The sequence below is a fragment of the Equus asinus genome, chromosome 9, assembly GCF_041296235.1.
Source record: "Equus asinus isolate D_3611 breed Donkey chromosome 9, EquAss-T2T_v2, whole genome shotgun sequence".
NCBI classification, from domain to species: Eukaryota; Metazoa; Chordata; class Mammalia; order Perissodactyla; family Equidae; genus Equus; species Equus asinus.
In genome coordinates this window covers 43,627,293-43,652,326 of record NC_091798.1, presented here as the reverse complement: position 1 = coordinate 43,652,326, position 25,034 = coordinate 43,627,293, and the positions used below count along the sequence as shown (strand labels likewise).

Below are 25,034 nucleotides of genomic sequence, written 5' to 3'. Positions count from 1 at the left end.
ACAGCTGGTGGCCACAGGGAGCTCTGTCCTTGGTGGATGGGGGGGATGGAGGTGGAGAACAAAGGAAAACTGCCAACTATAAAATAGTTGATCAGCAGGTGGGGCAGGGGTGTAGAGGGAGGGCCAGTGGCTTGGCTTGAGGGGTCAGAGATGAGAGGACTCAGGGAAGAGTTCAGAAATGAGGGAACACTTTGAAAAGACTCTTGAAAGATGAACACATTTTTGTAGGCAGCAAGGACAGGGTTAGGCTCCATGCTTTCCAAGCAGAGTGAAGAGGATTGTCGATGGATGTGGGGGGAGATGAGGCGGGAGAATGGAGAGTGACCTAGCCCCTTGGGCTGGTATGAATGCATTTACAGGTCTGGACTGGATCCTCTAGACAGTAGGGAATACCAGAATATTCTGAGCAGGAGAGCAATGTGGTCAGATTTGCAGGGTCTTTTGAATGTATGAAAAATTTCATAAAAAGTGAGAAAAGAGTATAATAAGCCTCCATGAATCCATACTTAAACTGAACAATTATTAATGTTTTTCCAAATTTGATTAATGTATTTCTTCTTTGCTAAAATATTTTAACACAACTCTAGACGTCCTAACCATTCCCCTCTAAAAACTGCAGTGTGAATCCTTTACAAACAAGCATGTTTTTACACAACTACACCACCATTACCACATCTCACATAATTAATAGAAGTTTCTCAATATCTAATACCAAGTTCATATTCAAATTTCTCAGATTGTCCCCAAGATGTTGTTGTTTCAAGGTTGACCTGTATGAATCAGGATTCAAATCAAGTCCACATATTGCATTTATGACTTTTGCTGTAGAAAGATCACACAGAGAAGGTGAACTATGGAAGACTCCTCTCTCCTGGCTTGGGAGAGAGGCCATGTTGCATTGTCTCAGTTGGAAACACGGGTCTGGAGTTCAGGAGGGCAGGCTGGGCTGGAATCATCTCTGGTTCCTGGGTGAGAAGAGAGTGGGGTTCAAGCCTTGGGGAAGACCAGCCCTGAGGGGTGGCGGGCATGGAAGTCTGTGGCAACCTTTTGAGAGAAATGGGGGTGCTTGTCTACGGCAGATGTGGCTGGGGGTCAGGTGGACTGAGCATTGAAGAAGAACCTTGACATTTTGTTCAAGGGGGGTTTATAGTAGCTCTGGGGGCAGTCTCAGTGGAGGGTGTGGGGGGCAGTCCTTCTGCTGTAGCCTGAATGGTGAACAGGGAGGAGGGTCCGGGGAGAGGCTTGTGGACAGCTCTTTCAGGAAGTTCCTCTGAGAAAGCATGAGAGGATGGGCCATAGTGAGAGAGGGAGGCCAGGCAAAGAAGGGCGTCTTTAGGGATGGGCGGTCCACAAGTCCCTAAAATGCTGAGGGGCCAGAGCTTTTCACCAGAGAAGAGGGTGAAAGGGCCAGGGGTCGGGAAGGGTAAACCAAGACCACTTTCTGGAAGACAGTCTAATGGTGTGAATCAAGCTTTTAAAGTGGCCATAACATTGAGTTTGCCCACAGAAACTGATGCTAAGGAGATAGTCAGAGAGGCACAGGACAATTTATCTAGGAGGTTTGTTGTTGATTTATTAATAACAGGAAAAGCTGAAAGTAGCCTGTGTGTGTGACCATAAGGATATAATTATCTGGGGATTCTCAGCCTCAGCACTGTTGACATTTGAGGTAGATAATTCCTTGCTGCGGGGGCTGTCCTGGGCATTGCAGGATGTTTAGCAGCATCTCCGGCCTCTATCCACTAGATGCCAGTCAGCACCACCATCACCCCCAAATTGTGACAACCAAAGATGTCTCCAGACATTGCAAAGTGCTCCCGACGGAGGGGCAAAATCAACTCCGGTTGGGAACCACCAGGTTAGAGGATGACCTGCCATGTGGTGGCATGTTACAGAGTCATGAGATAGTCTTCAGGAGTCATTAAGGATGCGTTTGAAAACCCTTACAACATAATATTAAGAAAAAAAGTTGTACATATAATTTTACATACAAGAATAACACTAAATGCATAAAATAAGCACACATCATCCATGGGAAAAGGTGGGAAGGAAAAATACTAAAACATCAGAGGAATTCACTCTGGCTGGTCGGAAGTGACCTGTTTTGAATTTTCTACTTTAAAACTCCCTCCCCACGTTTTCTACACCTAACATGACTGTTTTATATTTATTTATTTGTGCACACAGTGTTGCCATGGACCCAATAATTTATTTTAAGGAAATTTATTATTGCATGTAACATGCGTACGGAAAAGTATACAAATTTTAAGTGTAGGCTCAGTGGATGCTCACTAAGTGAACATACTGTGTAACCAGCACCTAGGCCAAGAAATGGAACATCACCAGCCCTCCTAGAAGTCCCCCTGTGTCCCTTCCAGTCACTACCACCCACAAGGATGACCCATTTCCTGTTTTAAACACCATAGATTCCATCTGCCTGTTCTAAAACTTTCTATAAATGGAATCATGCAGTGTGAACTTTTTTGTGTCTGGTTTCTTTTGCTCCACGTTGTTGGCGAGATTCATCTATGTTATGGTGTGTGGTTGTAGAATATTATAATGAACATACATTATTTTTAAAATCATAAAGCTACTTTTAAAAGATGGCAGACAGCAGCTATTAAAATCCTGGGACACTTTCCACTTGCTGATGAGTGTTCTACAGTCCTTCTGCTGGGGAGCTAGTCGTGGCCTCCAGCCTCTGACTCACTGCCCTCAAGGTTGTCCCTCCCAGCTCCTTCTCCAGGTCTTGGAAGGATCTGTGTTGATCCCACCATCCTCTGACTCCCCTGTCATCACCGGTGATGTATATTTGTGTTGGAGCCCCTCGATAAGGAGACCAATCAGACAGGATGAGGACGGAGGCAGGTGTGCACTGCACAAGGTGGAATAGGAAATGGGGCCGTCAGTGTCCCAGATGGCGTCAGGTCCTCCTGAGGGGATGGTCTTCACCTCTGTTCCCGTGATGACTGTGGCTGACATGCCACTGGCAGAGAAACAGAAATTTCCTCCAAAAGGCTGCTTCATCTGGTCCCATGGCTTGTCACATCCCTCAGCATAAAGCACCTCACGGACACTCGTTTATTCCCCACAACAACCTTATAAAGAAGGGGCTGTCATGATTCTCAACCAAGAGACGGAGACTGGGAGAAGTGAACTTGCATAAGGGCATGAGCTGGGCTTTGAGCCCAGGTCTGTGTGACCCTAAGCCCAGTTCTTAGCCCCAGTATCCCTTCTCAAGGCCGTCCCCCTGCCCCTCCCATCACTGGCTGAGATGGGGAGATGGGGTCATGACAATCTCCAGTGATGGGCTCAGTCTTGTGGCCAGGTCCCAACCAACTGTGTGGCCAGGCAAGTCATTAGCTCAGACGATGCTTCCATTGGTTTGACCATAAAACGGGCAGCTCAACACCTCCCTTCTTCTTGCTCCAAGTCCCACCTCCTCTAGCCGGCAGGAATCTCTGGAAAAATGTTCTGGAAAAACGGAGGCATTTTTATGACTCTCTCCTCACCTAAACCTGCTGGGCCAGGACAGAGCACAGACCCTCGGGCTCTGACCATTATCCTACACTTTGGACCTGGCCGCCCCGAGCTTTGATGTTGTCTTGGTAAATGTCCCTGAGTCACTGGTAGGCTCTGATCTCTCCAGCACCTAATAATTCAAGCAGCCTGGGGTAGTGAGCAGCTAATCAGCTGGGCAGCCCTTGCAGCTGCACAATGGGGTTGAGGAGGAAAGGGGGTCCCTTTCATTCTTAGGGTCTCATTCCACGACCTGATGGCCAAGGCAGATGCCACTGTCCGCTGGCCCAGGGGGGAGGTTAATTCCTGCAAGGACCCGGGCGGGCATCTGCCTGGCTGAGGCAGCCAGTTGCATGGTGTGAATCATGGTTGTCCCGGCCAGACCATCGGGTGGGAATTAAAATTTAATTTAGAAAGTCCTGTCTCTGCGGCCCTGGTGGCCGTCATCTGGGTGATTGACTGGCTGGTTTCTTTCACCTTTGCACGCCTTGGGTTTTTACTGGCGGAGGAAATGAAGGCTGAACTGGGGCAGGAAATTCCATGTACACAGGTGTTTCTGGTTAGCCCGGTGCACCTCGCCCGGGGGCACAACTCGGGGCTAGGGATGCCTGTGTGAGCCCGGGGCCTCTCTGGCCCGGCAGCTGCCGCAGCTTTGCATCTAGGGAAGGCTGGGCAGAGCACTCAGGCGGCCACAGAGCAGACGGAGGTACCATCGAACGGTCCCCTGCCTGGCCCTGGGAGCCCAATGACCGTCCGGCACTGATGCAAGATCACATAGGCAACTTGGCAAAAGCCACCCCAGCCCCTGTGCCTGCAGTGGGTGGCTGGTGGCACCAGGGCCTGACCTGGGAGATTAACAGCGCCCTAAGGTGGTGTTTACACATTGTAGCCAGCACTTCATGTGGCTGACCTGCCCCCATTTTCACATCTTCTGAAGGGCTTAGAGATCCAAAAAGCACACCCTCCCTTGCTTAAAGGGTCTCTGGAGGGCTTGGGGAGCGCAGCCCTGGGCTTGGTCTGAGATGGCCATCTGCAGGGTTTGTTTCAGAGGCCGAAGAGGCAGCTGTCCTCATCCCATAATATCCCTGGGCTGCCAGTGGGGCAATTCCACCTTTAGTTATTCACTGCCCTGGATAGAGGCACTCTGTCTCCTGGTAAATCCAGGGAGGGAGGGAGCATGCTAAGAAACGGCACAGGTAGACATACGGTGTGGCTCTGCGCAAATGTCCACCCCACTCTACCCACCTCAGTTTTCCCATCTGTAAAATGGGAATCACAGGAATGAACTCTGCTGGGTTGCCATGCAGATGAATGAGGTATCATTCATAAAACTCCAGGCCCACGATTTGTGACCAGCACACAGAGAACGTTCACGCAGCTCTCAACTGGGCCTCCAGCTTCTGAGAACATCCCCAAGGGAATTGCTCAAAAGGAAAGTTATTTTATGAATGGTTTAGGGCATTACTTCAAACATAGCAAAAAAAAAAAATTGTAACCAATGAAAATGCCCATCAATTGATTATAGACTGAGGTGTGTTATTGATGCAATAGTGAATAGCCAGAAAGATAAATATGCCAAGTATGAAGCCATGTAAAATGCCCAGGAAATAACTGGAGAAACTGAGTGTATGCACCCTGATTACAACTGTGGGAAAAAGACTGGAGGGAGATTTAAGTAACTGATTATTTAAATATATTTAACTCATTCAAAACATTTAAATGCAAAATAAAAAATGAATATTAAGTAAGAAGAGAGGGAGATATGAATGTGTCTAAGTTATCTAGTTCTTACTAGGATGAGACCTCTGTGTCATCAGTCCAGGACAAGATGGATGTGGTCCCAAAGGCTGGAGAAAAGCCTGCAGCTGGGGTACTGCCACTGTGGGGGACATAGAAGCAGAATCATCACAATCAGTGTGGCCACCGAATGAGGTTCCAGGTTGGGTGGGGTGTCCTGGGCATCCTGGGGGGAAATGGGGCTGAACTCCCGCCACAGTCAGCCTCCTTTAACAGCCTAGGACCCCACAGACTCCCCCTGCCCCTATAGCCTGGAGAGGGAGCTGGGCCCCTGAGGAGGGGTGGGAGTGTCCTCGGGGCTCTGACCGGCACACGGCTGCCCCTAGTTGTAGGGTGAGAGAAATGTGTTTTCATTGCTGTCGGGAGTTCCAAGGCTGGGCACCTGGGCAGCACTATAGAAAGGACCTCTTGTTCTGAGTGAAGCACAGATGAATGGCTGCCGTGTGTGGCTGTGTAGGTTGGGAGGTGGAGGGGGCCTAAAGCGAGACCCCTGAGAGCAGGCTGCCTTGTCCTCGGACCCCTGCCTAGTGAGCAGCAAGGCATAGAGGGTGGGCGTCTCTCTCCATTAACAGACTTCCCATTGTTCAAGGTACAGCTTCATCCTACTGCTACCAGAAACCTCTTCTGACAAGACCCACCCTTGCCTGTCTGAGCTCAGAGCCCTTCTAGAATCTGGATGTGGTCCTGAGTCCCTGGAGGGCAGGAGCCAGGCCTCGCCCTTGCTCTGCTGCCCCTCCCGCTCCCCGCCCCCGCCACCAGCATTCAGAATGGATCTCAGTACATTCTGATTGAATTGCCATTGATGCAAAATAACGGTTGCAATAGCAGCAATGATTTGTGAATTTCAATTCCTCTTCTGAAACCACTTGCAGATATTTCTGCTGCTTTCTCCCCTTCCCCTCCCACTTCTTCCTTCCCCCCAGACAAAAATTATGAGACAGTAACTCACATCCCCTCCCTTTGCATCTCCCGCTCCTCTTGTGGTCGTCAGTACGGTTACTTCAGGGGATAAGCCTGGCTGTGAACCACCTTCCAGCCCTCTAGGTCCTGCAGGCACCATTAGATAGGGGGTTTGTCATCTTGGAAGGCAGGGCAAAGAAACACCCCTTCTGAACACTGAGCCCTTGCTGTGGGTCAAGCATTGTGCTAAACGCTGCACTGCATCATCCCATTTCATCCTCCCAAACACCCTATGAGGTGGGCGACAGTCCTGCTTTACAGATGGAAGAAACCGAGCCTGCGAGAGGTTGGTCTCTTGCCCAAGCTCACGGAGCTAGAGAGTGGTAGAGCTGGGACCCAGACTTCAGCTGTCTGACTCCAAAGTCCAGGCTTCTCTTTGCTCTAAATCCATCCACTCCACCTTCTCTTTTGTCTGCGGAATTCTAGGAAGTGTTGGTTCTGTTTCTTATCAGCAGGGCCTCATCCTCCCCATGGAGCAAAGACTCTGGGCATTTGCACATCATCCCTGGAGGCAAACCTTGGGTGTGCAGAGCCTCAGCTCAGGGTCCAGGATGTCCAGAACCAGCTGGAATCAGAGGCCTTCTGGCCCCTTTCCCCACCACATGGAAATGTCATCTGCAGTCAGCCGGCTGCAGTTGGAGAGCTGCCTTTTAGGTGCAGTGAGTCAAAGGACCACATGGAAACACTTTAGCGTGAGCCGGCACTGGAGAAGCTCTGGCTCAGAGCCACGGATGGCGGCAGGTCCAATAACACTGAGCTCCAGGCATGCATGTTGCCAAGAAGCAAGAGGGGTTTGGAAACTGACCAGCTCCTCCAGCTCACGCAAAGGCCCTGCGCTGTGCTGGGCTTGTGGGTGCTTAGTAACGTAGGTTCCTGTTCTCTATAAGAGAAGGAAGGCCTTGGTCCTGTGGGCTGAGTGTCTTGGTGATGAAATGCTCTGTGCTTATGAGGTGGGGGTGGGGGGAGGGGGTCCTAAACGAGGAGACCATGGGCCTCTGAGGTGGTATGCAAGTTTATGCACGTTCCTGTGTGCAAAGAGGAGCCATAGCTTTCTCTGCATTTTCAGAGGTATCCAAGGCCCACAAAAGGCCAAGACCCCACTATCCAAGAGGCTGCAGCTGGAACCAGGGGATTAAGCCATTCAGCATGTCCAGACACACACAATCACCCCTGGGACAGCTGTTGGAGGTAGATGTGCCAAGCTGGTGCAAGTATGTGAGGATGCAGAATGGGTACCCAGGTCATGTTGGCTCTCTGAGCACAATGGAGCTCCTCCTGACTCCCATCGCACCTTGACCACACAGGCTGCAGAGAGCAGGCCCCCATAGGCCTTTGGGGAAGATGGCCTCCCCCAACATCATCTGTGAACCTCATCTCCAAGCTTAGAGCTTCCTCCCCAGGTGGGGTTGCCCCTCTCTGAGCTCCAATTTCCCCATCAGCCTGGGGCCGTATATCTTCTCCCTCTTTCTCCTGGCTGCTTTATAGCTTGCTGGAAACACCTTCCTTTAGCACTTCGAAAAGTATCACTTGAAAGCATCTTAATGTTAACCAATATGATTCTTTTTTAATTTGAAGGGGCTTATTTCTCCGAATGGCTTTCCTGATCATATAGGAGGGCATGCTCCCTAATATTAAACTTTTTCTTTAAAAAGAGCAAAAAATGACTCACATCTGTTTGATATTTAATTCAAACTGAATGGCAGGACAGGAATGAAATTACACTGCAAAAGGCCATAAAGCGTGATGCTTAAAAGAGCCAAGCACACCAAACCTACAGGCCAGAAAATGTGAAATGACACAGAATTGAGGGGACGTGGGCTGGGCAATGGGGCGTCTCCTATCCAGGAGCCAGAGGGCTAATAGCCAAGCTGGGAGAAAGTGGGAGGTGGGAGAGGGGCTCACTTTGCGTCGGAAGATTTTGTAGGGACTGGTTTCCAGCCGCATGTGATTTTTGGGTCTGGGATCCAAGCCTCAAGCAGGGTCCTGATCCTGTCTGGAATCCAGTGCCAGTCACTCTGGGTTGAGGGTGGCCTGTCTGGGACCCCCAAAGGGCTGCTGGGTAATGCTCACGCACAGCCTGGGTGGCCAACCATGCACTGCCCTGCTCTCACTGTCCAGGAGGCCTCAGGGTTTAACTATGGCTCAGAGATGGAGTTTTAAAGCTCCTCTGCTCCCTGCAGATCAATTTACCAGGGACTCCACCATCCTGTGTCCAAGAGGGCAGAGAGATGGGGCGGGGCCCAGAGAGCTGTGTTCTCCTTCCTCAGGGAAGGAAGGAGGGTGGCCTTTAAACACCAGGTGACCTGTATTGCACTAAGCTCTGAGAAAGAGGTCCCAGAAAAGAAGTGAGTGTGGCCTCTTCCCTAATACCCTCTGTTGCACGTTTTAAGTCAGAGGACTGACTCCAGGGCCCCGGCACAAGCACTCCAATTGTGAGCCGTACTTGGCGACATCTGCTGGCTTGCTCACTTACCAGCTGAGTGAATCTGGGCATGCATCCCTTCGCTGAGCCTTAGTTTCCTTGTCTGTGGCTTGGGGTGGTTTAACATCCTCGTAAGGCTATTTTGAATATCTAATGTTATAAATACAAACACATTCACTTTTAGATAACAAAACATAGTACAGGTCTCTTAGAATGGTCACTCTGACCTCTCCATGGCTTCTGTGTAGATATCATCCTTATTTCTAAGACATTTTCACACTGGTTATTTTGGTTCTCTGGCCCACAGTTGAGCACAAAGGGCTGGAACTTTTTCCACACAATAGTGGGCTGGAGCTGTCTCATAAGAGCTGACTGTTAAACGAGCTGTTACAGTCATGTGCCACGCAACGATGTTTCAGTCAACGGACCACATATATGGGATGGTGGTCCCGTAAAATTACAACGAAGGTGAAAAATTCCTATCACTTAGTGATGTTGTAGGTGTTGTAACGTTGTAGCAGGAAAAAGAAAACTGCAAGAGGAGAAAAGAGAACCCCCCAAGAAAATCCACAGTGAAGGGTTTAGCAGAAACTTCCGCAGACCCTCAAGAAGCTCCTTAAAAAGTTTGAAACCATGGACTTCAACACTGAAAGGTTCTCATTAATAGAGAGGAATGTTCTTGGTCCATTATCTGCTTACAAACAAATCTATGATGAGAAAAAGAAACAAACCAACAAAGCACCATGAGCATGTTGCTGAAAAGAGTGGCACCTCGTCAAGAAGAGCCTCAGGCAGGTTCTTTAGGAGGTGTGCCGAAAGAAGGCATTGTGTCATGGGAGATGACAGCTCCATGTGTGTTATAGCTGCTGAAGACCTTCCAGTGGGACAAGACGTGGAGGTGGAAGACAGTGATATTGATGATCCTGACCCTGCGAAGGCCTAGTCTAATGCGTGTGTGTTGTGTCTTAGTTTTTAACAAAAAAGTTTAAAAAGTAAAAAAAAAAAAAATCTAAATTTTAAAAATAGAAAAAAGCTTATAGAATAAGGATACAAAGAAAAAATATTTTTGTACATCTGTACAATGTGTTTGTGTTTTAAGCTAAGTGTTATCACAAAAGAGTCAAAAAGGTAAAAAAATTAAGAAGTTTACAAAGTAAAAAGTTACAGTAAGCTAAGGTTAATTTATTATTGAAAAAAGAAAAGTTTTTAATATAAATATAGTATAGCCTAAGAGCACAGTGTTTATAAAGTCTGCAGTGTGCACAGTGATGTCCTAGGCCTGCACGTTCACTCCACTCACTCACTGACTCCCCCAGAGCAGCCTCCAGTCCTGCAAGCTCCATTCCTGGTAAGTGCCTTGTGCGGGTGTACCACTTTTTATCCTTTATACTGTACGTTTATTGTATCTTTTCTATGTTCAAACATGTTTAGCTACACAAATACTTACCACTGTGTTACAGTTGCCTGCAGTATTCAGTACAGTAACCTGCTGTACAGGGTTGTAGCCTGGGAGCAATAGGCTACACCGTATTACCTGGTGCATCGTAGGTTACACCATCTAGGTTTGTGTCAGTACACTCTGTTTGCACGACACACAATGTCAAAATCACCTGACCACACATTTCCCAGAATGTATCCCCGTCGTTAAGTGACACATGGCTGTATACACTTTCTCAGCACCAGGGTTTGTTTACATTATTTTCCCTACTAAGGACGCATCCTCCATCCCAAACTCTGTCCAAAACTGCTCATTTTCAAAGGCTCGGTTCAAATGTGACCTCGTCTATGAAGCTCTTTTCCTCTTTCTGCCCAGGACTATATTAAAAATTAAATTGTATGAACTTACAGTTAAATAAGTCATATAAATACAAAGTTAATAAATAACTAAAACTCACTGCTTCCTAATTATTTTACTCTATTTTACTGTATCTGTGCTCTTAAAATCATTTATCTACATTGTATCTGTTTGGTAGAAATGCTATATAACAGTGTGCTCACTGTGCATCTGTTTCCAACTCTAAGTTCAGTGATGTCATCTTGACACCTTGAAATTGACCATGGTGGGAGAATTTACACCACGGAAATCAGAAATTGGCCAACACTACAATCAGAATTCCCCCACCACCAGAGAGCTGGTTATTAAATGTTTACCAGCACATCCCAGATCGTAGAAATTAGCGGAGATTTTGGTGACTTTCCCAGAGTCTTGTAGCCATGCTGGATGTTTTCCTCTCAACCCACTGCTTTCTCCATCAGACTTAGCTATGCCAGCATTCCCAGGACCTGGTGTCCAGGGCGTCTGGCATTTCTTTATCCAAAACACTCTGGCCTCCTCCGAATGCTCCCCACCATTCCTCTTAATGAAGTCTCTCCTTGGCTTCTGTTCTTCCCCAGAGCTGAGCCAAAACATTCACTCTGGTTTGTAAAGCATGCTGAGGATCTCAAGTGGAGGTATTTTCTCTTGCTTTAACTGAGGAGCAAAACTCACAGCTCATAATTACCCTGTAGTTTTCCAACCAACACTTTACCTGGGGAGCATGACAGAGCCCAGAGGCAGGCGTGTGTGAGTGTGCATGTGTGTGCATGTGTTGGGGAGTGGAGCGGGGAAGGAGAAGTCAGACCACGTGAGGCTTTCCTGATGTTTCAACTTGAAATCTGCACAGCAACCGCAGGCCCAGGGGAAGAGGAACATAAAACTGAAAGACGGAGCCCCCCGATTATTAGCTTCCCTCCTTGGCCTCCAACAAGCGTCCACAGGGGACCACGTGTTCTCAGTAATGAGGCCCAGTGCTGGTCTGGAAGCCCCCGACTTCAAGCATCCAGCCTGCTGGCTTCCAGGGCTCGCGGGGCAGAGCTCCAAGGTTGGGAGCCCTGCACCTTGTGCGTGTGTTTCTGAGTGGTGACGGGCTGGGCGGTTGGCTTACACTATGGAGACAGGACTCATCTGGAAGCAGGAAAACCTGTTGGCGGAGAGCAGAAGAATCAGGGATGTGGGCCCCGCACCACCCTGCTGGGATGCATCCTTGGCTCCTGGGCTCAGCGTTTTATGGATATAGTGAGTCCATTCACTGAGCAAACCACTCCTTCTGGCCTCTTCTCATCCTGAGTAATAAGTTGTTTTTTAAAGTGCATTTTAACCTTTTAACAAGCAGCTTTGTTGTGGTTTGAGATTCTGCTCAAAGCTTCATTCCCTATGGTCTGCTTTCACCCCACCAAAATTCTTTCTCCCAGCTCCCTCTCTTGTCATTCCGCCAATAGACCTTTACTGAGGACTTACTGTGTGCTGGGTGGCTGCTCAATCAGACATGTCCAAGACAGTTTCTGCCACTCCCGGGGCTCTGCTGGGGGAGGTTCCGGCATGGCGCAGAGTGCACAGCAAGTACACATATTCCCAGCTGAGGAAATACCTTTTGTTCCGTGGGTCACTGCTTGAAAACTCCTCTGAGTGTTGCAACACTGGCTTGGAGCTGGGAGGGAGATGGCTCTTGTGTGGAGGAAGTCAGGGAAGCCTTCTGGAGGGAGGAACATCTGGGGATGGGTGGCAGTTAACGTTAATGGCTGGCGTTGATTATTTCAGAGGTGTGCGTGCTACGTTCCTTTACGCGTTGTGTGTTTCAGTCTTCACAGAGGTGAGGTCGGCAGCGACGGTGTCCACATTTCACACAGGAGGAAAAGTGGCTTGGGTGATGAAGGGAGTGTCAGAATTAGTAAGTGGAGTGCAGTGGGGGTTCGGACCCTGCTCTGCCACCCTGCCTCTGAGGTGGGAGGGGAGGGGGTTTCAAGTAGCATTGTGTGGGCCAGGCCAGGCCATGCCTCACTCTTTCCTGGATTGCACTTATCCTTTTGTGCCTTCCTCTTTCCTTTCTTACAGAGGTCAAAGGTCACAGAGTTTGGAGGGATGGTAGTAGGGGATCTGTGTTTGCCTATTGCCTTCAGGAAGCCCCCAGGTGGTGAAGCCCTTTGCACTGTAGGCCCCCTCTCCATTTTGGTGGCCACCCCAGGGCCCCAGGCAAGGGCTGAGGGGCGTTGAAGTGGGCATGTCCCTATGCTGACTTTGACTGTTTGCCTTCAGATCCATCGCTCTCTTCCTGCCTCTGCTCTGTACTGCTGGGGAGTCTACCCTGAGGCTGCATTTCCTAGGCTCCCTTGTCAGCTGCCTTCTGGCTGCCTTCAGCCAATGGGAGCCACGGTGGGGTGGGAAAGGGGAGAAGCCAGGATATTTCGCCCTCTCTCTCAGCATCTCCGGGAGAGTGTCAGGCAGCCACTGCATCTCCTCTTTGGCTCCAGTTCCCCTGGATGCCTCTGCCTCCGAGGTCCTGGCTTCTGCAGGGAAACTCCACAGTGATGGTAGTTCTAGCTCTGGGCAGCACAGTGTCTGCTCTGCCTCTGGTAACACGGCCTCTCTCAGTTGCCCCTGCAGGCCCAGGGCTGGCAGCAAGCAGAGGTAGCAACTTCCTGTTCTTGCTGATCTCTGAATTGCATCACCTGTGTACCCAATTCCCTGAAATAAATTTTTGAAATAGAGTGGTTTTTGTTTTCCTGACTGATACACTCTCCCCCATCCCCTTCTCCCGTCTTCCCCAAGTGAGATGACCTAATAAGGTCCCTCTTCTCAGCCCATCTGCACAAGCTGCTTATGAGTGAAAGAGTGATATCCCGTCCCGATCCCTCGGAGAAGCGATTATGGAAGCCCTGTGGCTGGCCGCCTACTGAGCATCCCTGTCTCAGCTTTATTCTGAAGATTCCCCACCCCCTACCCCCTGCCTCTGCATCTTTGAAGGGAAGTGAGGCAGACATCTCAGCTGGGGCTCCTTCCAGCAGTTAGAATGCTTGGCTCAGAGCCTGGTGCCTCCTGATGGTTTTGCTCAGTACCTGCTCTGTGTAAGCTGTGTATTAGGTAACACAGAGAGGATCAGAGAAACAACAGAGGAGGAAAGGAAGCCCCCTCCAGAACCCCAGACCTCACGGTCTCTCCCTCCTTCCCGGACTGTGATTTGATTTTGATTCAAATCTATCCTTTCTCAGACTCCTTCCTGGTTGTTTCCAAATGTCTGGAGCTGGGCACAGTGGCATTGTGGGGAAATGGAGGCTGTGTTCCCCCAGAAAGAAACGGCAGAGAGCGGTAACGGCGCAGGAGTGCCGGCGTCGTTGTGGGAGTGCACATTTTTGTGAAGCAACCCTCTTGCCAAACAGCATTTTAAAGGCCTTTCAACTCATGTGCCTAAAGAAGAAAATAATTGAACTCTTCTGTCTGGGATCACCTGGCTCCCCACATCCCCTCACTTAGGATGTTTTGTTCCCACTGGAGCATGTGATTGGAAAACAAAGGTAAATGAGAGCAATCTATTCCTGGATCATTTTTTCCCCCAGCAGGATTAAAGCTGCCTCAGCCATAAAGAGTTTACAAACTCTAAAGAAAGATAATAACTTCCCTTCTCACGGCCCGGTCATGGGGAGGTAATGCATGTTTCCAATCAGCTGAGAATGTAACTCAAATGGTAGGTTTTATTTCACTTTAATCCGCCTGTGAGTTCATGTTCAAGGTAAGAGGGATCCCAGCCCTGCAAGGCGAATTGAGTTCATTAGCTTGGGCATCTCCTCTTAAAGGTGGAGGAGCTGGGTTTGTTTACTCCTCGCCCCAAAGCCTTGCACGGGCTTCTAGGAACAGTGTGGTGGCGAGTGACTGGAGCCTGGAGCACAGGTAGAGCTGCTGCAGTGAAGGGAAGCTGGAGGATCCGGCTCCGCATGGCCACATCAGCACCACCAGGCACCATGGTTGTGGAAGCCCAGGAAGAAGAGGACACAGAGCAGAGCTTGAGAACCAGGCTCACACAGTAGATCCACTGGAAGGAAGGTCTCCCAGCCTGCAGCTCAGTGTGGGGGTGGGAGGAGGGCCTGGAGGTGGTGATGAACCGTCCACACTGCATGGGGCTGACTTACTTCTGCACATCGACTGCAGCCTGGCCGTTGTGGAAAGAGTCAGTCCTCAGTTCCCGTCTCAGCTTCATTTAGCCACAGGGAGACCTTGAGCCAGCCCCTTGACTACGTCTGGCTTTCCGCACTTATGCAGCAGCCGTGCATTAGAGGGGAAGGGAAATGTTTTCTTTATTGGCCTGCTGTGAAACCTTTTCTTTGTATGTGAGTTTAGTTTTTATTAATCAAAATTTTTATGCACTTTTTCAATTATTTTATTGAGATCATAGTGGTTTATAACATTGTGTAATTTCAGGTGTACATTATTGTTTATCAATTTCTGTATAGACTGCATCGTGCTCACTACTAGTAGTCTAATTTTTATTCATCACCGTACGTATGTGCCCCTTTACCCCATTCACCCATCCCTCAGCCCCCTTTCCTTCTGGTAACCAGTAATCTGTTCTCTTCATCCATGTGTTTGTTTATCTTCCACACATGAGTGAAATCATGCAGTATTTAATGCCACTTTTTCTACAAGGAAACTCACTCTTTCAGGGTACTCACTGCCGTCTCCAATGTTTTCTTTGAACATGCAAATGCATCCAGCGGGGTGATGTCTTAGCCTCTTGTACAGTCTCTTTAGGAGAAAGCTGTGCTCCGGGTGGGCGGAGGCTTGATTCCAGGAGGCAGTGTTCCTCGCGTCTTTGGGAGAGGGGATCTACGTGGCCCAGAATCAGCCCAGCCAGCTCAGCCCCTGACTGCTGCTGCTTGCAGCCCTTCAAGGGTCTCCTGGGGGCAGCTGATGTACCTCTGTTTGGGGTGGGAAGTGCTGGCTGAGAGCTTTCTCTCAGTGACGTGGGGCCTTGTCAACTTGGTCAACTTTCCTTAGTAGTCATCACACAGAATTCCAAAAACTCAGAGTTTTGGTTGAGTTTGGGCTGCAGAGGCTCAAGAACTAGGCAGAAGCACCAGCCTTGTTCTGCCACAGCCAGAGGGTCTGGGTTGCCCTCACTGGGGCCTAGAACAGGTGAGCGATATTCACCTTTACCTGCTGTCTGCCCATGGCTTTGAGGCCTTTCTGCCCCAGCTGGCTGGCCTGCTTCTTGTCCCGCCACTGCAGGCCTTGGCCCTGCCCTCGACTGCCCAGGGATGCCTGGCTCATACCTTAGCAGAGTGAGGGTGACTGCTTCCCTGAGCACCCGTGCCCATCTGTCTGTCCATCCATCCTCTGCCCAGCTCCGTAGTGGCCATCAAGAACAAAGCAGTGAACAATCCGTGGTCTTCTCTGCATGGAGCTTGAGCTCTTCGGGGGAAACAGACAGAAACTGTGGTCACAGCATGCTGACGTGCCCTGTGGGACTGCCCATGCTCAGCTGTGGCCCTCCTTGCTCTAGGCTGCAGCCAAGATTGACCTGTCTGATGCATCTGCCATTGCATCCTCATGGTGCATTTTTGGGGCATTCTCGTGTCTCCCTCAACACGGGACTTGAGGGAACTTGGTGTCTTATTTACAGACAGGTTGGAAAGACTCCTACTCTTGGCAAAGCAGAGGAATGTGAGGGTTAAAATGCCTTAAAGGACACAGGGGATGATTCCTAGATTTCCAACACTGTCGGAATGTAATTGATGTAGCTCTTTGTAGCAGGGGTGTGTGTGTGCGGGGGGAGGGGGGGGCCAGCTGAGTCCATGTGCCACATACATTCAATTCATTCCCTTGAATTGGATGAGAAAAGCTAACCCTACCAAGCACTTACTGCGGGCCAGGCGCTGCCTAGGTGCTTTAGATGTGGTGCCTCATTCTACCTTCACCAAGCTGTCATCTTTCTTGTTTTCCAGAAGAAGAAACTGAGGCACAGGGAGATTCAGTCACTTGTCCGACATCACAGCACTAGTAGTAGAGCGAGAATTCGAACCCAGGCAGCACTCTGACTGCAGAGCCCCAGCTTGGAGCCACCACAGCACATGTGTGTTGTGTGTATGTGTCCACACGTGTATGCATGTGCTTCCCCTCAACCACGTGGGCTTCCCTGTGTGCGGGAGCTGAGAGAAGGCGGACGACATTGTTGGGAGGGATTCACTGACCTGCTCAGGCTGTCTGTGCAAAGGAAGGTGAGATCAAATGTGTAGACCAGGGCCATGAAAGTAAACTGATTATTCCAACCTCTAGGCGAGAATGGGGGTGGGTGTGAGGGATCTGGTGATTTAAATGGTTCCCTACTCAAGAAAAATGGACCCTAGTGTGGAGTGGATCTTCGCTGTCTTGAAACTTGGTACAAGGCAAGCAGTGAGTTTCCCAAGAAGATGCGTGAGCGGATAGTCTGAAACAACACCTGGCTGTGTCTTGGCTCCCTCCTGTCCTGTCTCTGGCCCGTCATCCTTCAGCCTGCAGTGCATTTCATCCTGGGTCCCAGAGGGCCTCACAGACACTTCACCCCAAGTCGCAGATTCCCCCGTGGAGGAGGCAGACTGCTCCCTCTCATAGACTCCCTCCTGGGATGGGTTTGTTCCTTCCTGGCGGGGAGAGGACCCTCCCTCAGTGGCAGAGGTTCCCTAGTGGAGTTGGGGAGCTGCACCCTGGGACTTTGAGGGGCCACCAGCCAACTTCCTCTCTTCAGCCTTTGGTGTTCAGGTGGTCTCCAGACTGTGGCTTCTCAGTTCTGTATGTGGGCTGCTGCTCCCTAATGCATAGTCTGGGGAACACTTTGGTCTGTGGAGGGATCATTGCTGCATTTAGAATGTCTGTGTGAAAAATAAAGGCAGTTCCAAAGCGGTGGGCTTTATCAGACCACACCATGCATGGCGTCTTCTGCTCGCCAGCCCTGACAGTGTCTCCCGTTCTTCAAACCCTGAATACTGGGCCTTCTGGAGTAAAGAACAGGATAAGACCCACTCCTGACTGCCCACCCCAAATCTGCCTCCCACATGCCCCCAGGATGGCTTGGAGAGTGGCTGCTTGTGCTCTGCTCCCCTGTTCACCGAGAAAATTATCCCACCCTTGCCTGCCTGGTCCCCTCCTAGTCTCCTATCAGGAAAGACCACCCCACGGCCATTGGTATATGACCCCCTCTGAGTGAAAGAACTGCTGGGCTGAATTCTAACACACCTCCACCCCACTGTTTCATAGTATTAGTCCTGAAAGAGCCCACTGCTCTGGGAAGCCACCTTTCCCTGAAGACCTTTGCCCTCTGGTCAGCCAAAGCTTAGATGCAGAAACAACAGAGAGGGGTATAGTGTGAAGATGAAGAGGATGATGGTGACAATGAATTTCCAGGCAGGCCCAGCCCCCAGTTCCCCATCCTCAGGAAGCCCTGAGCTTTGCCTGTGTCCTTTCCAGAAATGTGAGCCCCACCTTTCCAATTTCCTCTTACACCTCTTCCATACTTCCCACCCCCAGCTCTGCCTGACAACGTGGCATGCATGCAGCCCATCTGGGGATCAGGGAATCCTATTGGGCATGCCAGCTTAATGAAATACTTGCAGTTTATTAAATGCAGGCTTCCCTAAGCCTCAAGTGCCTGTGGGTATTTGAAAGTCGAAGGTAACCCGGAGCTACCACAAACGTAATTGTTACATGTGTCCATGCATTCCTGGGGCAACCTCAAGCTCCAGCTCTTAAGCAGCACACAAAATTAGCAACATAAAGTAACTCCTAGTCAGACAAGAGGGGGAAATGTGGGGAAAGCCTGAGAGAGGGTCGGAGAACCCCTCAGGGCCTCTAAAAGTATATGAAGTTCCTGTTACCTTGCATAGCTGTAACCATGGAGGTTGCTCCCCCCCACCCCAACCTATTCGTGTTTGCAGAATCGGTTCATTATTAGCCAGGCAGGCCTCGCTTGTCAACCTCACATGATGGAGCTCGAATATTCCAGGGCCTGTTTCAGCTGACGCTTGCCCTTGGCGGCCGGTGGTGCTAGCAGAGCAGGCTGTCTGGGGGCTCCCTCTGGAACTGTATTTCTGTTCCTCCTCCAGGGCTTGGCTGAGGAGGGTCGTCCTGAATCTGGGAAGGGCCATGGAGAAAGCCCAGGTGACCCAGCGCTCGCTCTCCTGAACCTGGGGGAGGCTGCTCCTGGGGGATGCTCTCCCATTCGTCCGTCTCCTCAGCTTGGGGCCTGTAAATCAGGGGCGAGGGGCTGAGATGGAAGCAGCAGACAAAGGCCTCCAGGGACGTGCCTCCCTCTACATGGACCACCATCTGGATGCCGGCGAAGGTGACCCTGTTGACGGTGCTCAGGGGGACCTGCTCTAGGAACCTCAGGGTCAGCCCATTGACCCATACACAGCCCCTGCGGCTCAGGGCCTTGAGGCAGAAGACCAGCAGAGCGCTGCCCTTCTCCCGGTAGGGCTCCAGGGACAGGTGTCGGCGGGAGAGGTTGGGGAGCCGCAGCTGGATGTGGGCATCCCGGCCTCGCCCCACCAGCAGCGGGCTGGTGTCGTGCTGCAGCTGCAGTGGGACATTGGTGAAAGCAGCCGGGCCCTGTGTGGGGTGGTGCAGGCTCACTCGCAAGACCGTGAGGGGCCTCTCCATGGATGGGACCCTGGGAAGGAGGGAATACAGACACACAGGTGTGGTTAGAGCCAGACACACCTCTGACTTCCTGAGCCCAGACATGCTGGCCCATCTCAGGGACCACTGCCCACCTCCAGCCAAACAGAGCCAAGCACTGACTGGGGATGCAGTCATTCTGCTTAAGCCAGGATGGAGCGAAGGCTGGAATTGGAGTGGAAGATCAGGCCCACTGGTTCTAGCCCCAGCTTCATCACAGTCACACTCTGCGAGTAGGACATGCCACCCACCCTCTCTGAATTTTAGTTTTTGTAATTTAGATATGTCTGTCCTTGTCTGTGCAAGGTATAAGGCATACCAGCTTGGGGGTGGGGTTTTGGTGGTCTATTGTCATTTGAGGACAATCTGGCTCTGCTTCATGGGAAGAGAAGGACAGACAGAATACACCTTCCTTGTATCTGACAGTCACACAACAAACCCTTGCTGAGCTCTGCTCTGAACCAGGCACTGGCCAGCTGCTGAGGATAAGCAGATGCAACAGGAGGACAAGCCCTTGCTCTCCAGGGCACCCAGCTGGCGGAGGAGACAGGTGCTTCTAGCACCAGGTGTTATGGAGGGACATAGAAGAGGGAAGCCCAGCCTGCTCCTGGGGGTCAGGAAGGCTGCCTGGAGACCCAGAGGAAGAACAAAAACAGCTAGCACATTCCAAGTGCTTCCTATGAGCCTGGCACCATGCCCAGTGGTTTATGGGCGTGAATGCCGTGAGCATGCCATCCTCTGTCTGGGAGAGAAGACAGGTCCTGATGAAGGAGGTGGAAGGGGCTGAGATCTCACTCAAGGACTGACAAGGGCTCCTGGGAGGGCAACTGGCCATATCTGCCCCAGTGGGAAATGCACACATCTTTTGTCCCAGCAACTATATCAACAATCTGTCCTTTAGAATCTCATTTGCACATGTGGGAAGGCTACTTGTAACAGTCAGCTTTGTTCCTGGGGGTTTGAGGAGCATAAACTCTCTGCCACATCCACCAACCCCATGTGGCCCAGGACCTGCCACCAGCTTCTACAGGAACAACCTTCAACAGGACTGAGTGGATTTGAATAACTAATTACAGTCATGCACCACATAATGACATTTCAGTAAAAAATGGACTGTATATGTGATGGTGGCCCCATAAGATTATAATGGAGCTACTCCAGAAAAAGGCATTGTTATAGGAGATGACAGCTCTGTGCATGTTATTGTCCTGGAAGGCCTTCCAGTGGGACAAAGTGTGAAGGTGGAGGACAGTGATATTGACAATCCTGACCCTATGTAGGCCTAGCCAAATGCATTTGTTTGTGTCTTAGTTTTTTTTGTTTTTGTTCTTGTTTTTGTATTTGTTTTTGTTTTTGTAAGGAAGATTGGCCCTGAGGTAACATCTGTGCCAATCTTCCTCTACTTTATGTGGGATGCTGCCACAGCATGGCTTGACAAGCAGTGCTAGGTGTGTGCCCAGGATCTGAACCCAAAAACCCCGGACCACTGAAGTGGAGCACGTGAACTCAATCACTATGCCACTGGGCTGGCCCCTATGTGTCTTTGTTTTTAATGAAACAGTTTAAAAAGTAAAAAAAAAAAATTAAAAATAAGAAACTTATAGAATAAGGATATAAAGAGAGAAAATGTTTTCTACAGCTGTACAATGTGTTTGTGTTTTAGCTGTGTTATTACGAAAGAGTCAAAAAGGTAAAAAGAAAAGTTTACGAAGTAAAAAAGTTACAGTAAGCTAAGGTTAATTTATTATTGAAGAAAGAAAAGTCTTTAAAATAAACGTAGCGTAGCCTAAGAGCACAGTGTTTATAAAGTCTGCAGTGTGCACAGTGATGTCCTAGGCCTGCACGTTCACTCCACTCACTCACTGACTCCCCCAGAGCAGCCTCCAGTCCTGCAAGCTCCATTCCTGGTAAGTGCCTTGTGCGGGTGTACCACTTTTTATCCTTTATACTGTACGTTTACTGTATCTTTTCTATGTTCAAACATGTTTAGCTACACAAATACTTACCACTGTGTTACAGTTGCCTGCAGTATTCAATACAGTAACCTGCTGGACAGGGTTGTAGCCTGGGAGCAATAGGCTACACCGTATTACCTGGTGCATAGTAGGTTATAGCATCTAGGTTTGTGTAAGTACTCTCTGTAATGTTCGCACAACGACAAAATCACCAAACAGACACATTTCCCAGAATGAAACCCCATCAAGTGACACATGCACTAATGTAAAAAAGCACCAGGCTTTTACTTACACTATTTTCTCTGCTAAGAACGCATCCTCCATCCCAAACTCTGTGTCCAAATACTGCTCATCTTCAAAGGCCTGGTTCAAATTCGACCTCATCTATGAAGCTCTTTTCCTTTCTCTGCCCTCTCACCCCCACAACAGGGAGACTCCCCCGCCCCGGGCACCTGGCCAACCCCCGTTCAGTCCATCTTCACATTACATGGTCCTTGTCCTGTCTTTCCTGAGCTCCTCTCCTGTCTCCCCTGAGGCTTCCGATCTAAGCTGCCACGCTGCCCTGTGCCCCACTGCCCAGGCCCTCTACCCCTCCTGCCTTTTGGATGAAGTAGGCAAATGGTGAGGACCTTCCATTCTGATGGTGAGGGGTGGGCCCCTCAGGACACCCCCTTTTCCTGACACACAGACACACGCCTGCCTCCCTCCACAACCCTCTTCTGGCCCCAGCTTCCAGAAAGCCTCTTCCTGAAGTGTGTGATATAAGCTGGGCCCAGGACAGCTGGGCCAGGCCTCCAAGGCCTCAGGCCCGGCCAGAAACTCAGAGTTCACTTCTAGGAACAAATCCTATGGCCCAGGGACCCTAAGAGACTCCCTCAGAAATAAAGGTTCACCACTGCTCATATAACCTTTCTCTCTGCTCCACTGAGCCCTCCAGAGCTGACAGAGACCCCCGCCAGAGTCGAGCTCCTGAGGAGGCCGTCTTGTGCCTCTAGGACCCTAGCTGATCTGGGGAAGTAGAAACCCAGCCCTACCAACACCACCTCCAGGATGAGATGGAGGAAGACATTCTGGGGTGTGCACCTGGCGGAAGCCAGCAGGGGCCCTTCTCCCGGCCCCGCCAGGCCTGCTCCCCTCACTGTGGATTCAAGCCCCTCTGACCTCCACTTACTTTACTGCCAGTGGCACATCTGGCTCTGATGCTGCAGCTGTGAGCTCTCGGGAGGGAGTGGTTCCAGGCCGGGGCGGGTCTGGGGATGATGATCACAGCTGAGGTTTGAGGATGTGATGTGTCAGAGTGCTCATCAGCTTGGTGCTTTCTTCCTTTTTTCCTTTAAAAAGGAAAGAAAAACAGTGTGATTTCCCATTGCAGAAGTGCAACCCTTGTGCTGAGAGGTTGAGAAACCCCAGCCTGGACTCCTGCTGGGACAGGCCCTGACAGGTGGGTTTCAACTCTGCCAGTCTCTACTGTCCCGTCTGTCCCCAGGGATCCTGAGATCTGTGTCCAGGGTATCAGCCAAGTCCTTCTTCTCTCCTGCCCATCAGTAGGGGCAAAGGCATCCCAGGCCAGTTAGAAAAGGGAGCCTCAGGGATTCATGCACTCTGCTTCGTGACATAGCCGTTGGGTTTGTGCACTCTGCTTTGGCAGCCTGGGGTTCACCAGTTCGAATCCTGGGCATGGACCTACACACTGTTCATCAAGCCATGCTGTGGCAGTGTCCCACATAGAAGAACTAGAAGGACTTGCAACTAGGATATACAACTATGTACTGGGGCTTTGGGGAGAGAAAAAAGAAAAATAAAGAAAAAAGGAGCCTCTTTGGACAGAGGGACAGTGTGGAGACCATTATGGTTGGACTTGGTACGGCTGAGGGGGCTGTGGGCAACAGAGAAGTCCACTGAGTGTCTCAGGAGAACGTGGGGCCTCATGGGAAGGGATAAAACAGCCACTCAGAGGGTGGCCTCCCCTGCAGGAGGACAGCTGAGGACACCTGCTATACTCCTCCTCCCGGGCTCTGCTGGCCTCCGAGGACAGTCTGGAAGAAATCAAGATGGATGCTTGCCCAGCATCATGGCTCGGGCCATCCTGGAGGTGACCCAGTGTCACAATGGTGCTGACCCTTCACATGGCACAGCTCTTCATAGTTCACCAGTGTGTTCCTATTGCCTTCATTGTACACACCAACCTGCCACACTGGCAAGAGACAGGTGCCCAGCTTATACAGGGGCAACTGAGGCCCCGGGAGGGGCAGTGCCCGGCCTAAGGCCCCAGAACAACAGCACGATCCTTCCTCTTTCTCCCGTCCAACCCTGGCTTTCATGGGGACTCTTGGAGGGTACACAGGTGAGTGGTGCAGGCCAGGCCACTCCTGTCAGTCAGCAGGTACCTCCCTGATCTGCCTCAGTGCTCCCAGGCCCACTGCTTACGCACCCCTTGTGGGTGACCCTCAGGGCCCCTGAGGTCTCAGCACACCACACCCTGGAAGATAGGCCCCTCTGGGTACTATACTATTCTGGACCCCTAGCCTGCTTCCTTCATTCTCAGATTTTAAACTCTAGTTAGTTGCTTGTAACTAAGGAAGAAAAACAGAGAACTCTGAAAACCATCAGCCATCCATGCCTGCCCCAGCCAGTGTGACACCACCACTGAGGCTCCCCCAGGAAACCAGCTCCCCCAGAGACAGGAACTATATCTGCCCCTGGAGTCAATCACGAACTAACCACAAGCGGCCTCCCTGTGTTCCATCTTCTCCACTATCTCTCAGAGCTCCAACATGCACTGAGCTGTGCCAGGCGTGTGTGAGAGCCCCTGAAGGAAGTGCACCATCAGGGTCATGCACAGGATGTGAGCACTCCCACGGGGAGCCCAGGCAGCCTTGGCACGAACAGTTATTGCAACAGAAAGGCAGGGATGGGAGAGGCCTGAGGAGTGTGTGCAGAGGGCTTTCTGGAGGAAGAAGGCCTTAGAGCCAACTCTTAATCTCAGGGCTAAACTAGAGAAGTTGGTGGCCTGGCAGTTAAAGGTTGGCTTTGGTGTCGGCTGTATCTGGATTCAAATTCTAGATTTTTTTGTGACTACCTGATCCTGGGCAAATCTTTTCACCTCTCTGACCCTCAGATTTTCTGTGAAATGGGAATAGTACTAGCATCTACCTCAAAGGACCATTGTGAGGATTCAGACAAAAAAAGAAAAAGCATTATGCAGTTTAGGTATGGTGTCTGGCACACAGAGCACTCAACAAATGGGAGTGGACACAAATAATTGATGATCAGATTTCAGCTCCAGCTATGGAACAGGTTACAACAGACCAACCTTCCCACAAAGAACAACTCTAAAAGTTGGGTTAAAAAAAAATCTGTTCGAAGGCATCGGAGAGCAACAAGGCAGATAGGACTTGAAGGTTAAGACCTGAGAAAGAAGAAAGACCCGTTAATTTAAGCCCAACAGGTTTCTTCCTTGTGGGCCATTTGCCAGTTCCAAAGCAACATGGGCCCAGAGGCTGAGCAGAAAGTGGCAGCTGAGACTCTCAGGGGTGTCATAGGACAGGGGAGATGCAAACTGGAGCTCAGGACTTGAGAGACCAAGTGCTCAGATAAAAGAGAACCACAGAGAAGTGAACTCATCTTTCTGTTCCACCTTCCAGATGTCTGCTGGTTTCAAAGCAGGTGGAATGAGAGGCTGAGGACCAAGTGAAAGCAAGGGCTCCAAAGTAAGAAGCTGAGCAGAGCTCTTAGCTGTGAGGGTGCTGGGGAGATGGGAACTGAAATTCAGGCCAGCCAGGAAGAGGGGCCTGTCAATCATCCCAGGCTTTCAGATGACTCTCAGGGTCCATGGGGACTAAGGGCAAACCAAATTAGACCTGGCCTTAAGAAGGCTGACAGCCAGCCTCAGATGATCTCAGTCTCTCTTCTCTAAATGGCT

The 25,034-nt window shown here is 50.4% G+C and overlaps 1 protein-coding gene across 3 annotated transcripts; it reads right to left on the bottom strand.

The window, feature by feature from the left end:
• Nucleotides 1–14,194: 14,194 nt before the first annotated feature.
• On the bottom strand, nucleotides 14,195–22,425 carry TIFAB (TIFA inhibitor). Of its 3 annotated transcripts, XR_011505815.1 has the most exons (3): nucleotides 21,405–22,271; nucleotides 16,369–19,149; nucleotides 14,195–15,917 (listed from the first exon to the last, which is right to left on the bottom strand). XR_011505815.1 is itself a non-coding variant. In XM_070517342.1 (2 exons), exons 1-2 carry the CDS (start codon nucleotides 21,494–21,496, stop codon nucleotides 18,525–18,527), a joined length of 717 nt encoding a protein of 238 aa, XP_070373443.1. In that variant the 5' UTR covers nucleotides 21,497–22,271; the 3' UTR covers nucleotides 14,195–18,524. The 3 variants fall into 3 exon arrangements, 2 of the variants coding, with proteins under 2 accessions (XP_070373443.1, XP_014683960.1); XM_070517342.1 differs by having other exon boundaries at nucleotides 14,195–19,149; XM_014828474.3 differs by lacking the exon at nucleotides 21,405–22,271 and adding an exon at nucleotides 22,284–22,425 and having other exon boundaries at nucleotides 14,196–19,149.
• Nucleotides 22,426–25,034: the final 2,609 nt, after the last annotated feature.